General features: G+C 44.8%; 2 protein-coding genes across 2 annotated transcripts in view; one reads left to right on the forward strand and one right to left on the reverse strand.

The window, feature by feature from the left end:
- Nucleotides 1–126: 126 nt before the first annotated feature.
- OGFOD1 (2-oxoglutarate and iron dependent oxygenase domain containing 1) lies at nt 127–14,844 on the forward strand. The gene is made up of 13 exons (XM_081920467.1): nt 127–581; nt 2,179–2,324; nt 3,126–3,172; nt 3,961–4,061; nt 4,252–4,368; nt 5,586–5,677; nt 6,389–6,517; nt 6,962–7,075; nt 7,903–7,982; nt 9,423–9,706; nt 10,611–10,733; nt 12,437–12,495; nt 12,945–14,844. The coding sequence occupies exons 1-13, from the start codon at nt 374–376 to the stop codon at nt 13,104–13,106; spliced, it is 1,662 nt and encodes a 553-aa protein (XP_081776593.1). The 5' UTR covers nt 127–373; the 3' UTR covers nt 13,107–14,844.
- BBS2 (Bardet-Biedl syndrome 2) overlaps nt 14,431–16,530 on the reverse strand; it is a 21,987-nt gene continuing 19,887 nt past the window's right edge. Inside the window, exon 17 of the mRNA XM_081920308.1 lies at nt 14,431–14,931. Coding sequence (XP_081776434.1) covers nt 14,789–14,931 — 143 coding nt within the window. The 3' untranslated portion in view covers nt 14,431–14,788. The remainder of the gene's footprint in view (nt 14,932–16,530) is intronic.

Here is a 16,530-nt window from a genome sequence, read left to right on the forward strand (position 1 = left end):
AACGTTGAATGAAGCCGAGTCCGCCCATCTGTGTGAAACGCTCCTGAGGAAACCGTGCCGGCCCCTCTGGGCGGGCCTGAGTACCATAGAGAAAGCAAACATGACTCGAGAGCGAATGAGAAACGCCACAGCCAATGAAAACATCCCGCGGCAGCCCCGCCTCTCAACTAACCATCCTAGCAGTTGGTAACTCTATAGAGTGCGTAAGAGTACGTATCCTATCTCTGCGTGGTTTTCTTCACCCTTTCTCGCTCGTTCGCTCTCATTCCCGCTCTCGCCTCGCGCCCACCGTTACGATTGGCTAGACCAGGAATAAGGCCCGCCTTTAAGCGTGAAGTATGACGGGAGACGTAGTTTCTTGCGTAGTGTGCACATGCGTGCGGGGAAGATGAGTGGAAGGCGCAGCAGGAGCCACTCGGCTCGCGTGGAAAACTCTGGTTCAGAAAACTCCGTCAACGGAGAAGCGGCCAAGAAGCGAGTCAAGCAAGAGGTTCGCGCGGAGTTTTCTGCAGCCCTGAGAGAGCCGGCCCTGAAGGAGAAGGTGACCGCGGCTTGGGCCTGCCAGAAAGCGCTTGACCACGGTAGGCTCACGGGGCTTGGAGGCGAGGGAGGCAAGGAAGTAGCGAGGGAGGCGGGACCGGGGCGGGGCCCTCCGTCTTCGGACCCCTTTTCCATGGGCGCCTCCAAGACTCTAGTCCTCATGGAAGTCGGAAGCCAGTGCCTGCGTTGTGCTGCCCCAGCCTGGAAGTGCGGGACTGGGCGCGCCGACAGAACCGGTTTCACGAGGTGGTGTGGTGGGTTGGGGCAGAAAGTTGCGCTTGGACCCGAGTTCACACACCCCGCTAGGCCGTACACCTCGCTAGGTGGATATTGGGCTGGTACCTGTCTCAGCATAACATACCGTAAAGGGCTGTTGGGAGGATCGGAGAACGGTCGAGAACTCTGAATTTGTAAAAGAACATCCCTTTGCCTATCAGAAGCCAAATTACTGTGTTTATGCCTTGCTGTCGGCTGCCTTATAATTAATAGCCAAATTGGGTTTAATAACTTTTTGTACGTTCTATATCAAGGGTCTCGAACAGCTCCTTATGGGAAAGACTGCAACACGTGGGATTTGTTAGCTTAGAAAAAGGGTGGATAATGTGTACAGTATTTCTAAAATTACACATATGGAGCGAGGGGACAACAGGTTTTCTCCCTTCCTCATAATACTAGAACTCAGGACCAAGCTGAGATTCAGGAGAAACTAGAGGATATACCTATTCACGCAGCCCAGATTTAACTGTGGATTTCACCACTACAAAATGTGATGCTGGCTGCCAACTTGGATAGCTTTAAAAGAGGATTAGACCAACCCATGGAAGTTAAGGCTATCAATTGCTAGTGGTTGTGATGCCTGCATACTACCTTTTTGGATCAGAGGTAGTGTGCAGTTGCTGGGAGTCATGACTGGGAGTGTTCTATGGACGCATGATTTTTTGTGGGCTTCCCATAGTTTGGCAGCTGTGGGAATGTAATGCAAAACTAGATGGGTCTTCGGCTTGATCCAGCAGGGCCTTCCATATGTTCACAGATTGATGTGGGAAGAGTCATCTGATGGTACAGTGTTAAAAAACTGCTTGAGACTGCAGGGAGAAATGCTGTCCTTGAAAGCAACTTCTGTGACACAGCCACACTCTCGTTAATCCCTGAAGTTGTCAGTGTGAAAATAGTTGACAAAGCCCTACAAATTGGCCTGAAAGGAGGGTATGCCGCATGCCCTGAGCCAGCAATAATGTATGTGGGGTTAAGGGATGCCTTGCATTCCTAAACTGAATGCCACTTGGCCCCCAACTAATGAACTTAATTATTTATTACATTCATACCCCACCTTTCCTCCTAGCACCTCAGGTGGTGTTCTCTCCCCCTATGCTATTTTTTTATCTTCACAACAACCCCGTGCGAGGTGGGTTAAACTGAGAGACTCCCTGACCCAAGGTCACCCAGTGATAATTATTTGCAAGTTAACTATAATCTAATATGCTGTCTATAATTTGGTTTAAGTATCAGAACTGAAGATGAAAAGGCCAACTTTGTCAGGATTAAGAGTTACATGCCTGCAGCTAGATAGCACAGTAATATGTATAAAGGGCTGTGTTATGTGTTTCAGGAAGCTGCTGTCTGTTTTGTTTTCTCCAGAGGCCATTGTCTTAGATCCTGTTCCTTTCCATCACTGTGTCATCCCAAACTTCTTCCAAAATGAGGACTTTTCAGAAGGTCTGCAAAAGGAACTCTTGAGCCTGGATTTCCATGAAAAGTGCAATGACTTGTACAAATTCAAGCAGGTGCTTTATTTGCCATATTTATTTTTTAAAAGTTTTTTGCATGTTTTTTACTCTGCCCTAGCCAAAGAAGGCTGCTAAAGCATCTTAGAATGATCAACAATCCTTACCCTCCAGGCTTATGGTCTAGAAGACATGACACCGAAAGAAAAGGGATTGGAAGAGTGGAAGAAAAAGCAAACTCTGGCACTAGTTATTTAGTTACAAAATTCACTACTTTGGATGGATTCTTATGGTCATTTAGGAAAATGACCATAAGAATCCATCCAAAGTAGTGAATTTTGGGCATGACTATCGGATTCATACATCTATTTTTCAGAAGCAATGTCAGTGGTGGTAATGATTGAGAGCTCAGATCAGTTTTATGCGCAGCCTGTCAGGCTGGTAGAGCTTTCTTTACAGCAGCTGCAGCCACTGCCCAACCTCTCCACTAAGAATGTTGCTGGGAGACCAGGATGGCCTCAAGTTCTGTTAATGTGTTTGGGTTCTTCTTTCCATACTTTTTTTGGGGGAATCAGGAGGAAATACTACTAGCTGTTGTATAGTTGTAGGGTTTTGGGGGGTTTTTTGAGTGACCATATCGAGGAGGGGAAAGCTTACTTGGTCAGCTCCCTCTTCACAGGGGACTCTTCACTCTCCTTGCACACCTTTTAGATGACATGTGGTGGGGGTTGGGGACTGGATTTGGCCAGATGTTTTAGGGAGATCATCCAGATACAAATGAAATTTGCTGTTACCATAAAAGCCATTTGGAGTGTAGGGTAAAAGTTGTAACTCTTGTTGCTTCTTGTTGCCTATGCATAGTCTGATGACCTGAAGAACAAAGGAGGGCCTTACATCGCTGCTTTAAGGTAAAATTGCTGCTTTGTAATGTGCCAAAGACTACTGTGGATTATGATGGCAAAGTCAAAGACACAGGGGTGTTCTTGTGCATGCTGAGAACAACTACTGTGACCTAATTTTCCAAGATACTTAAAAAGATAGTGGCAATTTGGCCTGCTTGCTTGTGTTATGCTAGTTATATCCCCTCAGTTGTAAAGCAATGCATACTTACTTGGAAGTAAGCCCATCTGATTTCTTTGGGATTTATTTCTGGGTCAGTGATCATAAGCCACGCTTGAGTGTTGGATTTTAAGCACTAGGCATGTCCATCTTAATTTTTTTTCCTTTTAAATGTGAAGATAACTCCAGTATCGGAGGCAGTATGTCTCTGAATACCCATTGCTAAAGAACACAAGAGGAGAGGGTTCTGTTGCTCTCATGTCCTGTTTATGAGCTTTATAGAGGCATCTGGTTGGCCACTGTGAGAGCAGAGTGCTGGATCAAATGGACCTTTGTTCTAATCTAACAGGTCTCTGTCCCTAAGACAAGATTTAGAGTGGGGGTGGACTGAAGAATGTGTGGGTTGATTGAGATATGTGCTGACTGGACTTCTACGATATCTTTAATCATTGGCCCCCACACCCTACTCAACCTGTGCTTGCTTTTTAACATGTACTGGAGTATATGGAGACCTATCAGGTGGATCATGGTCTTTTTATTAGTAAAGATAGATGCCAAAAGGTCATGTTTTATTCCACATGCAATATAAATGGCTGAGGTTTAGCAGCCTCACGTTCCATGTTGTTCCTCCTTTTAGAAAAGTTCTCTTTGAAGAGTTCCAATCTTGGCTTTCTGATGTAACCCAGGTGGAGCTGGAGCCAACCATTGATCTGTCCTGTGCCAAATATGAATATACAGGTAAGCAACCTACCTGCAGGACCTGTTGCAAAGATGAGTTCGCTGTGCTGGTAGGAGGGTCTGGGAACAGTATCTCTGATGGATGCTGTTGACCTAGGGTTGGGGCAAAAGACTGAAGCCTGGTAGTTTATCTGGCACATCCAGTACACTCAGCACTGATCTTGCTCAGCTAAATCTTATGCTGTTGCAGATGCCTTGCTCTGCCACGATGACGAGTTGGAGGGACGGCGAATTGCTTTCATCCTTTACCTTGTACCACCGTGGGATAAAAGTGATGGCGGTACCCTGGATCTGTTCAGCACAGATGGTAGGTGCAATACAGTAATCCAGTTCCTCCTGCAGTATTTACTGTTGTAGATTCTAAGCAAGCTATAAAAGTAGTTTCCATGCTACTTTTAGCTGGTTCTTTTGAATAGCAGTATTGCTATCTTAACTCTGTATTAGAGTGCTGCCAAAATAGTGCTTGTAAGGTTTTCGTTTTCTGTGACAAACCATATTTTCTGTGAGAAACATAATTTTAATGCTCCTCACCTCTCCAGCGTTCTCCTGTAACCCCCTCCCCCATGCTTGGTATCCTGAGAACCACCTACCACTTCTCATGAATACCACACAATCCAGGTTAGCCTTAAGCTCTCTGTGATTCTCCCCTCACTGCTGCTCTAACTCAAGGGATCTGATTCCATCATAGCAGTTGCACTGATTGCCAACCCTGGTTGATCACAAGTTAGAGTGTATGTGAACATTCCTTGATATTGCAGCATCTGGATGGCCAGCAGACCAAACAAGGGACAAGCAGCCATCTAACATTTTTAAAACCTGGTATTATTATTATTTACAAAAAGGATAAAACAATAAAATTATCACTAAAAATTCACAATCATAATTTAAAACATACAGAAAGTAAAAACCACAATAGACTAAAACAAATTAACTCATACAAATCTTCTAAACATCTGTCTTCAGCAGGTGCCAAAAAGGATACAGTGAAGGCGCCTGCCTGGTATCAATAGGCAGGGAGTTCCAAAGCGTCGGTGCTGCCACGCTAAACAATCAAGTTCTTAACAGATGTGGTACAAATATTATGTGGTGCCTGTAAAAATACTGCAGTATAGCCTCACCTGCGAAATACTGCCAGGCGAAACAGCCATCATACTCTGGCCCTCTTACTGGTCCTGGCGATGTTTTGATACATTGCCCAAGCCCAGTTGATAATAGGTCATGGTCTGTAGCTTCAGGGCAACACTTGAGTCTTGTAAGCCTGATCGTTCCATCTCTTTCAATACTTTGGATTGGATGCCATCTACCTCAGTGGGTCATGAATGCTGTGCATAATGAGAGCCTGCACAAACGCAGGTGGTGGTTAATGGCCTGTAGGATCAGGAGGTGAAATATTGGTTCAAAACCAGCAATTTCTCCCTGGCTTTGTGGTTGATCTGGAGATGTCATGGTAGAAATGTGACTGCACTATGGTGCTAGAACTGCATACTCAATGGTGTACGTTGTGTGATACTTTCCCCCTGGCAGATAACTTCCAACCTTTGGAGATTGTCAAGTCTGTGGTCCCTTCATGGAACTCGCTCACTTTCTTTGAAGTATCACCAGTCTCTTTCCATCAGGCAAGGAACTTCTGTTTTTGTTCTTTACATCCTCTGTGCATGTGTCCATAATACTCCTTCACATTCTTCTCCTAGCCTCTGATATACCCTATGTTCCAGGAAACTCGGCCTTGCAGTTTACTTGAGGCTCACCCTCTTCCTGTGATTTGTGGGCCTGGAGGTAGACCTTAAAGCCAAACTCATTGTGAGCCCAGCTTTTAGCCTTCTGTCTTGACTCTCCAAACCTAAATTTTCAGCTCCTCATTCTGCTTTGACAGCTGCCTTTGGCGTAAGCCTGACAGTCCATAGGTAGCCTTCTCCCTGTGCTTTGTGGTAGGTTTGCCTTTCATCAAGAGTACCTGGGAGCAGGAGGCAAATAGGAATACCAGACAGACTCAGTGCCCTAGCCAGATCCTCTAGTGCCAGGGGTGCTCAAGATCTCCGTGGCCTCAACTGCATATAATAGTTTGGTCACCCCACAGACATGTTTTATTTATTTGGTTTGGAACTTGAGTTAATCTGGCTCGGTGAAGCTTTGACCTATGACATTTCATTTAGCTGATGCTTCATAATTGAGGCTAGATTTATTTTCAAATCCTGCTATGGCCCAGTCTTCAGGATGGTGTAAGACACAATTCTAAATCAGTAGAAGCCCCTTTGTGAATTCTCTTTGGTCCCTGTGCCAAAGACAAAAGTGCTAATAGCATGTCCTTTTGATTTCTCCCATTCCAGGTGGCTGAAGTTATTTCCGAAGGGAAGTGCCGCTTGTCTGTGAGTGGCTGGTTTCACGGTCCCTCGGTGGCAAGGCCAGTGCGCTATGTGGAACCACTTTTGCCACGGAGCCCTCACCTCCCTCGTGATGTAAATAAATGTTGCTCTTTCTATGACCTAATTCAACAGTATATTCACCACTCAGTTGCTGCATGGGACAGAGGAGCACAAACACCTACTTTTCAGATTCCACACTGGTCTCTGCTTTTCTTCTGCCACTAGGCTGCCACACAAGAGGCAGCCCCTTTGGGGCTGAAGTTTAATTCCACTCAAGTGGGGGCAGGAAATTCTGTGCCTGTAACAGGCCAAATGAGGGGACACCAGTTTTATGTTTCCTGGCATCCATGCCAAATTTTTCATCAAATTTTAGCTCAGAGTAAAGGGGAGGGCACGTTTTTCAGATAGAGAGTCCACACAGTAAAATTATTCCAGATTCTTGTCCTAAAGGGGGTTCCTGGTGAGGGAGATTTCTTCATAATGGATATTTTGTTGGATTTTTCTTTCTTAGCCTTTCCTTGTTTCATTTTTCCCTAGCATGAAATTTTATATGATTGGATCAATCCAGTTTATCTAGACATGAATTCCCAGGCCCAGATCCAAGAGGAGTTTGAAGATCGGTCTGAGACCCTGCTAAAGGATTTTCTCAAGGTGGGTTTTGGAAAGTCATTTCCTACCTAACAATGTTGTTCAGTACAATGGGGTGAGCAGAAGGACGGTTTAAAACGGGAAAGAGAAAAGTTGAAAATGCCATGGAGATGCCTGCTTAATAATGTGTTGGGAGTTCCCGAGAGGAGGAGGTGCTACCTTGAAGGATCAATTCTTGCAAATGAAATACAAATATTACATGACACTTGTCTAAGTGCCAGTTCTGCAGATTGACATGGTCAAGTGGGGATATATGGAATAAGATCCTAATCTGTTAAGGGTGTGATATACTAATAGTAATGCCTTGAATTTGGCTTGGTGACAAATCACAGCCAGTGCACATCTGAGCAGAGATATTATACTCTGACAGGTTCTCACTCCTGTCGGTTATTGTACTGCAGCACCTGTGTGCAAAAACCTGTGACTTTTGTGTAGCTGGAATGTAGCCTGTGGTATAAAGGGTAGTGCAGGTCAATTTTTGTCCCCATTTTGCTTCTTGCCCCTCAGCCACTAAGGCATGGTCCAGAAGGTTGCCCATAAGATGGTGCAGTCCTTGGGCTGAGTAAGGTTCCTCACTGCTCGGAATGCCATTACTTTGGTGCAATTAATCAGATGGAGGCCCAAGGATCAGCTACGTGAGGCATTCCCCAGCAAGAAAACGAAAAACCATGTGTGATTTAACTAAACCCCATTTGGACCTACTCGCTTTCTCTAGTTTTCTAGAGAAAGCCTGGCATGCAGCACTCAGACTGAAGCAGAATGGCTAGTACTGCTTAGGCAGAAATGTGGGACTTGCTTCAGAAGCTGTTTGAATGTGCCTTGGTTCCTAGAGAGAGAAATTTCAGCTCGTCTGTGAGGCTCTGAAGAAGGAAGGACTCAAATGGAGCAGCAGGGGGCCCCCTAACAAAAGGTAGGACCAATTCAGTCTGCTTCTGTCTATATTGCATCTTGCTTCTTATGGTCAGCTGTGTTCATGCCAATCTCACCCATGCTGTGTGTTTTGAACTCATTTTGTTCTGTGATTGTAATTTGATTTGCTGAGAACTTCAGTAAATCCATTTGGTAATCTTTATGTTTACAAGAGAGTGCCTTCTATATTTTAACGCTGCATAAAATCCCTGAAGACAGATTGGGCTGACCAGGACTCCTTTAGATTTGGATCTAGGGCTTCAGCATCCTGCCTTGTTTCATGCCCCTCACCCCTGGTAACATTGGAGGCAGAGGACATAAAAGCGTACTCCAGTTGAACCGTTCTCCCACTCTTTCTCCCCCACCCCTTTATATGTAATTCATGAAGGATGGTGCTGTCAGTGGCTACTAGCCACAATGACTATGCTTTGCCTCCATTGTTGGAGGCAGTAATGCTTGTGATTGCTGGTTGCTGGAAACCACAGGAGGGGAGACTGCTCTTATGCTCAGGTCGTGCTTGCAGGTTTCCCACAGGCGTCTGGTTAGCCACTGAGAACAGGATGCTGGACTAGATGAGAATTTGGCCTGATGCAACAGGCTCTTCATATGTTCTTATTTGATGCCAGCTCCTCTCCAGTAAGGCTGGTTGTTTTGGTTTGGTTTGAGGGCATATGGTTCTTGGTTAACCTTTTTTTTTTTTGTATTAAAAAAAAAGTTATTAGACATTTTGAGGACTCCAGTGAAAAAGTGGGATGGAAATCTACAGATACAATAGTTTTGCTTTTCCCAATGGGAGGATTACCAGGCTGGGGGGCAGAACTGAATGCTAAATGCAGGCTGCTGCAAAAAGTCTTCCTGCACCCCTCTTTTCCTGTGTTGTGATGTCATTGTGCAGGGAAAACTCACCCATGGCAGCCAGTGATGTGGAGCAGAGACAGAGGAAGCATACAAAGCAAAGATGTCCTGGCACAAGTAGCTTTGCCTACAGGTTATGGGCAGAGTCCCAAGAACACCTGTTTTTGTGGCAGATCCATGCCGAACATAATGCATAATTCAGCCCTTTTGACCAGGAAGTTCTGCATTCAAATTCCTTCTGAGCCATGAAACATTCTGGGTGACCTTGAGCCAGTCACCTTCTCTCAGCCCTAACCGACTTCCATAGGGTTACCAGGAGGATAAGTAGAACAGAAGCCCACATACTCCACCCTGAGCTCCTCAGAAATAAGGCAGGATACAAGTATGAAAGTCTCCTCTCCCAATGATTTGAAAACCTGCATCTTAAAGTGGAATCAACCTCACAAATGAGCCACCATGTGCTTTATTTGCATAATGTAATCTCTTTGTATAACTGGGGTTGCCTTAGTTTAGAATTTGAACAAGCTATCTTTGAGGTGTGCAGAGTGATGTAGCCCCTCTTAAGAATGCTTCTTGTCATTTTTAGGCATTATGACAAAGCTGAAGAGGAGAGCCTGCCGGACATCTTGAAAAATTGCATGGAGCTATTCCGCTCAGAAGCCTTCTTCCTGCTCCTTTCCAACTTCACAGGCTTGAAGCTGCACTTTCTAGCTCCTGGGGAAGAAAACGATGAAAAGGAAGGAGAAATTGCTGCAGGCGGGGATTCTTCCAGATGCACACAAGGAGAAAGCAGCCAAGAGGAAACTGGCAGTCGGGAGTACACAGAGGCACATGGGAGCATCTCGGACAACAAGGTCAACAGAGTGTGTGGTGTGTAAATCACTGCTATCTAGTTGCAATGACACCTTATTTTTCAACATAGCCACTGCTTTATGGTATGCCTTAACGATGAAGTGCTCAGGGCCCAGTTCCTAGACAGTTCAAACTACAGTTGTTACATTCTGCTTTGGCTGGATTAATATTCTTGGGTTCATTTGTCGTCACCAGACTAGCTTCTGCTAATCAATATTCTGAAAGTTGTGAGTTCCGAAGAGGAAATTTGGCCAAAAACTATCAAGTCCTGCATATTAGAGGGTCTTTGTAGGGTTTTTTAAATATGTTACTATTAAGAGTAGACAATGAGTATGATTCCTTGGGAGTACACAGATTTAATATTTATAACCTAGTTTGTATCCCTTAAAGTTGCCTGCGTATGTTTGAAGCTGCCTAGGCAACAGCTGCTGGAATCTCCAAAGACAGAAGTGTGACTGGATGCCCCTCCTGATGATTTGACTAGCAAAATCAGAAGGAACTATGCAAAATAGGGAAGCTGTATACAGATTGAGGAAATTTTTGCACTTCATTGTGGAATTGAGCTTTCATTGGTACCACAATTGAATTGCCTGAGCAAAAATAGTAGTTTTTGTTAACTTGGAGTATGTTGAAAGGGACTCTCCAGAGCTCGCATCCATTTCTTTGTTGCCTTCATGCATGCGGGGAGCAAAAGTGCACATAACTGGAGAGGTTTTTTCCCAAAGCCTCTGGCTATTCTTACTAGATCTGGAGAGGGTTAGAGAGTGTTTTGCCTGTCATTTAGCTTGGAGGAAAGCCGCTGGGGTGCACAGTTGAATGGGGAATCCTTGGGATCTGAAGCTATGCTAGGCTCTATATAGGAGACTTGTGGGGTCTGTCACCTGCTCACCAGTCATGTCCTTTTGGCTATCTTCCCCCTCAGACTCAAGTGTCCCTCTGTGTGCTGGAGAGCTGAGGCATTGGACCAAAGGTTGCTACACTCTAGTCCATGATGCTGAAACAACAGAGTTCTCCCTAGATCTGCTGCTCTTCAGTGGGTGTGAAGGTTAGTTTGGTTTTAAGCCAACAAAACAAAAGCAGAAATATATCTCGAATCTGCCAATTTTGATTGTTCAATACGCTCAATGAATTTTGGCAAGAATGTCTTAAGGGCTTATGTGCAAAGATAATGCTGTAAAGATTCTAAGCTACATAAAATAAAACTTTTATAAATACTTTAAAATGTGATAATATATAATACAAACTTGTATGCAAGTCAAACAGCCAAAAAGTTATGGCCCATATATAAACACACTCACTTGTATTTCTTAGTGAACCCAATCGCAGAACCTTCTGTTATAAAAGAACTTGGGCAAAATCTTATGGAAGGCCCACCTCAGATTGCACAATTAAATAGGTGTCTTTCTTTCCTTCATGAAAAAAGAAAAGGGATCACCACTAAACTCTTTGGTGTTTGATGCATTCAGCAAATGTTTCTAGAAGGCCACCTTTTTTCAGCTTCAAGATCCATGTATTTATTTTCTAAGTAATTTTTTTTCTTCTGCCTGATGAATTTGTTTCACTGTCCACTGTCCTGTAGTTATATCATTAAATTTAAGATAAGCTCTTCTTAAAGGCATTCTTCCTCAAATGCATTGGTGTGCTTTCTTTTGGTTTTAAGCTGCCCTGAGCATTTATGTGAAGCTGGGTAGAGACCCATAAATAGCACAAGATGGGTCTGTTCCAGACTTGCATCTCACGCAGTGTTTCTTGAAGTATGCCCAGAGGGAGCAATCCAAGATGTCATAGCACACAGCTTTCAGCACAACCCAGGTAGGGACAGGTGTCCTTTTCCTGTGGGACTATCTGTGCTTGACCACAAAAGTCAGCCGGCAAACAGCTCAGCTGAGCTAGTCTCATTCAGCCAACGTGTGTATTGTGGGGACTGGAAGCAAGAATGGTCTTTTGGCATTTCCCATAACTCTGGTCCTCTTGCTTTGTCTCTTAGTAAACAGGGTTTTTCTTATATTAAAAGGAAGACAACGAATATGAAATACTTGCTCAGCTGCCTGAGACAGAGGAGAGTAATGAAACTTCCTTCAGACATCCAGGAAGCACCACCCCCTAAAGCAACCCTTGCCAACCAGACGTTCCTTAGAAGTTTTGGACTACAACTTTCAGCCAGAGCCAGGCTGTAGTCCAATACATTGGGAGGGCACGTGGTTGGCAAAGGCTGCCCTAAACATAATGAAAAGTTAAAAGGCAAGCTGTAAAACCTTTGTTCCATCATTTTAATGCTAAGACTTGGGCTTTTTATACTGCTGCATTTCTTTATGTAGCCCATGAATATGAGTACAGTCATACCTCGGGTTAAATGTGCTTCAGGTTGAGCATTTTCAGGTTATGCTCTGCGGCAACCCAGAAGTTAACAGAGCACATTACTTCCGGATTTCGTCGCTCATGCAGATGCTCAAAATGACATCACGCGGAAGTGGCAAATTTCGACCCACAGACACGGGTTGCGTTCGCTTCAGGATGCGAACGGGGCTCCGGAACAGATCCTGCTCACATCCAGAAGTACCACTGTATTTGTGTTAGAAACCATAAGCTGCCCCTAGAATGTTCTTTTGAGGTAAATTTGACAAAATCTACATCTAAAACAAGTCATATGCTTGGCATACAACTTTTCTTAATAGTTCAGTGGGAGTGAGCAGAGACTTTGGAAAGCTTTACAAAACAAATAACAATTGCTCATTTCTTTTTTTCAAGATTGGGACGTGGAGTATGGTGGCTTTACTTCATACCTTGCAAAAGATGAAGATGAAGAGGTAAGCAGTTGTCTCTACCCCTCTTGTGCTTTATCAAACCATTTTGAAAGCAGTTTACTCCATGCTCCCCATGCCCCATACATAAGTTTGGGACATGCACAGGGCAACTGAGTACTTTTTCCTGAAGTATCAGCAATTCACGTTGCCCATTTCTTTTTTCTTATAGCAAAACAGATTGGCTTAAGCTTGGGGAGGGAGGGCAGTACAGTGGTGTGGGAAGGGGATATCTCTAATTTGGAGGGCTGTGTAGTGTTGCTGTTTTCAAGGAATCTGCATTGAAACCTTTCCCAATTTAACTGGAGCAGGAATTTAATTCACTTATTCTACACGTGTACAGAATAAGTTCTTTAACCTGACCCTGATACCAGAATGTCTCCTCTCTGTCTTCTGCAGAAGTAAATTGTATCAGCTTGTTTCCTTAACACTTCCTTTGGTTTTTTTTCTTCAAGCTGCTGCTGATCACTCCAGAGATGAACTGTTTGGCCTTGGTTTATAGAGACCCAGAGTCGCTGAAATTTGTGAAGTATATCAACCACCGTTGTTTGAAGCAAACAGCCAGAGAGACAGAACAAACTGGATTCTGGGACATTTGCTTTGTTTACTATGAATGACAGTTGCCACATGGACTCAAAGAGTTGTATAGTTGGGTCCCGAGGGTCATCCAGTCCGATCCTCTGCAATGCAGGAATCTCAACTAGATCTTATATGACAGATGGCCATCCAACCTCTGCTTAAAAGCCTCTAAGGAAGGAGAGGCCACCACCTCTCATGGGAGTCTGTTCCACTGTCAAACAGCTCTTGCAGTCAGAAAGATCTTCCTGAAGTTGAGTCGGAATCTCCTTGAAGACATTGGTTCAGGTCCTAGCCTTTGGAGGAGAAAACAAGCTTGCTCCATGTGACAGCTCTTGAGATATGGCTATTGCATAATACCCACCTCCCTCAGCTGTTCCTCAGCAGGCCTGGCTTCCAAACTGCTGATTGTCTTGATCATCCCCTTCTGCACATGTTCCAGCTTGTCAATATCCTTTGTAAATTGTGGCACCCAGAACTGGACAGAGGACTCCTGGTGCAGCTGGTTCTTCCCAAAGACAGGTGGGAATGCTGCTGGTCTACCTGCACTCCGTAAACAAATGTGGTGTTGGAGGAACCTAGGACAGTACCCCTGAGCAACATCAACATTTACATTAAGGCTGCGTCAAGTTCTCACCAGTCCAATACATAGGATAGGGAGCAAAACCTGCACCTCATCTTTGCTGCAAGTGGAGAGGGTGGTCTGAATGAGCTCTGCTGTCAGAAATCAAGTTTGCAAGCTGAAACCGTATAGGGAAACCAAGATTATGAAAAGAGGGCTTCATTTTCATCTAATTACTGGTGATTTGGAATGTGTATTTCATTCTCTGTACCATTACCTCATCCTATGCAAGGGCTGCAAACACATTCTTCTCAGTGGTGGGAGGGGCAGGGTGTCCCTCCTGTCATTGCTTACCACTGTGTCATCCTTTCTGGCAAGTGTTGTTACTGTTGTATGGAAGCCCAAGACACTTTTTCTGGGAAGAGGGTCAGCCAGTTTCTGCTGCTGTAGTGCTTAGGGGTTGTTGCATGGAAGGGCAATGCATAATTGTTACATCAGGCAAGATAAGAGTGATTTTTAAAATAGAACTTAGGGACATGTGTCCTAGCAACTTAAAACAAGAGGGTCACAATAAAAAGCTGTAGTGTTGGGATTTCATTATATAACCCACTTTTTGGCTGAATGGGGGCTTTAAGGTAATTTTAAAAGGGGAAGTACCAGTATATTTGATTTTATACATGAAAATCAAATATACTTCCTTTTTTGCTATTTACAAGGGTGGATTAGGGCTCAAGTATCACAAGAATATCAACTAATGATATTTAGTCACCACAAATTTCTCAAGAGCACAGAGAAGAGGGAGCTTGAGGTCTGTCTGTTTTATTGAAGATTACTGATCTTAAGTGCTGCAACATACTATTGCTTTCATCAATAAAAATACTATACATGGCTATATAAGATTCATAAATAACCAACATTCCCTTTTCAGACTTTGGTCCTCTCTGACAGTGTAGAACAGTCAGTTGTTTCTCTGTTCTCTTCTCACTACTATAGACTTCAGCTCCTGGCTAACAGTTTCATAGTAATATTTCTATACAGGAGCACTATATGTGCATCCTATTCTGCTGGACTTCCTTTACCCAAGCAGGCTCCAGGGTGTGTGGTACGTCAGCTGCTACACCACTTTGCCCATCTCACTGAGCTGACTGCCTTTTAAAACGATCATCCCACCGCAGTCTCTGTCAATCTTTTCTTTAATAAAGAGGAAGTGACTCCCACACGCATTATCTTGATGAGTGCATTAACGTCGTTGTGCTTAATAGCCTCACGGCATGCAGCAATCACCTGTGTCTTGGGCCTACCAACTGCAGGATGGAAAGAAAAATAATAATTAAAGACTGTTCTAAGCACTTGGTAGTACATAATGAACTGTGCAACCTTCAACAAGAATAATGTGAGTAGGTTGAATGTGCATAATAATTTTTGATGCAGCAGTCACCATTTCCTCAAAGCTCTGTTCTGCAGTATGGCCTAGTAACAGTCAAAGCTCTTTGATCTTGTTACAAAAGGGATGAAGACATATGAAGGGAAACAATCATCACACTGCCATTTTGTCCTAAGTCCTGATAAAATCAGGTATTTTCTTTAGTAGCTGAAAAACTCAGTTCTTTCTCAAATTGCAAAGTGACTGCAACAAGTTCAAGAATCCCGTTAACCAGCTTCTGCAGTACCACTGAAATGTGTTCAAGAACAGAGACCATCCACTGACATTTTCCCATAAAGAACAGGGACAGCTTATTTAGAAATACCTGCTCTCATCCATTTTGCTACTTCATGATTTTTCTATAAATTCTAACTGCCCTCTTTGACCAATTCTATCTGGGAAGAATGCTGAACCGGCACTTATGTGCAAATATCTCCCCCCCCCCCCCCGGAGGAATCCAGGATGCTAGGAAAGGGCCACTGGTAATGCAGAAGAGGCCAAAGATTAGGGGGTTTACATCATGCAACAGAAAACCAAAGCCCTGCCTAAAGGCAAGGGAAAAGACCCTCATGACTCCATACAAAATAAATGGAGTAAAGGAGCATTTCAGTGTCATAGCATTTGCAACTCTGACAAATGTATCGCAGGACTAGACCAGTGTTTCCCAAACTTTTTTGAGCAACGGCACACCTGTTTACTGAAAAAAAATCTCACGGCACACCACCATTAAAGCCCCGCCCCGTGACGTCAGCGCGCAGCGTCACGCCGGGAGGGACGCACGAAAGTGAAAGTTTTTTCCCTCCCCCTTGCCGGGGAACCTCCAAGCTTTGGGGGTGGGAGGAGGCAGCAGAGCGAGGGACTGAGGGACGGCGGCAACTGAGGCGGCGGCGGCTGTTGTGGTGGTGGCGGCGATAGCGGGCGGAGGAGGGGGCGGCGGCGGGGCTTGAGGAGCCGTCGCCGGGAGTTGCTGCTGCTGTTGTTGCTGCTGCTGCCCGGACATGCCGGCCTCCTCCTCCTCCGCTGTCTCGCGCTCCTCCCTTTTGCACGCGCTGCCCCGCCGCTCGGCACCACCACCGCGGAGCCGCCCCCGGCTCAACGCGGATCCTCGCCGCCGCCGCCTCTCACCGCCCGACTCGCCCGCCTCCCTCCCACGGCACACCAGCCAATGTCTGACGGCACAGTAGTGTGCCGCGGAACACCGGTTGGGAAACACTGGACTAGACTAATATACTGTGCCAATAACATTTTTTTGTACCAGCTATATTCTATGCCCCTCCCACACATACACAATGGTTTAACCCTTGCAGAAAGCATACCCCATTCAGCTGCCGGGGAGGAGGGGATAGCCCTACATTTGCCTCATAGTGCTATGTATAGCAATGCCAATCATTCTGCCAAGAGGGAAGATATAGAAAACACTGCGATCAGTAGCATGGTATGGGGAGCAAAGTCAGATCTTCCCCATACCTTTGCAACAGAA

The sequence above is a fragment of the Podarcis melisellensis genome (assembly GCF_964234715.1).
Source record: "Podarcis melisellensis genome assembly, chromosome: 8".
Lineage (NCBI taxonomy): Eukaryota > Metazoa > Chordata > Lepidosauria > Squamata > Lacertidae > Podarcis > Podarcis melisellensis.

Bases quoted from the DNA above. Each gene is read 5' to 3' on its own strand.
- OGFOD1 (XM_081920467.1), top strand. From the start codon at position 374: ATGCGTGCGGGGAAGATGAGTGGAAGGCGCAGCAGGAGCCACTCGGCT. The intron at 6,518-6,961 runs GTAAATAAATGT...ATTTTTCCCTAG, and splicing joins GCCCTCACCTCCCTCGTGAT to CATGAAATTTTATATGATTG. The intron at 7,076-7,902 runs GTGGGTTTTGGA...CTTGGTTCCTAG, and splicing joins TGCTAAAGGATTTTCTCAAG to AGAGAGAAATTTCAGCTCGT.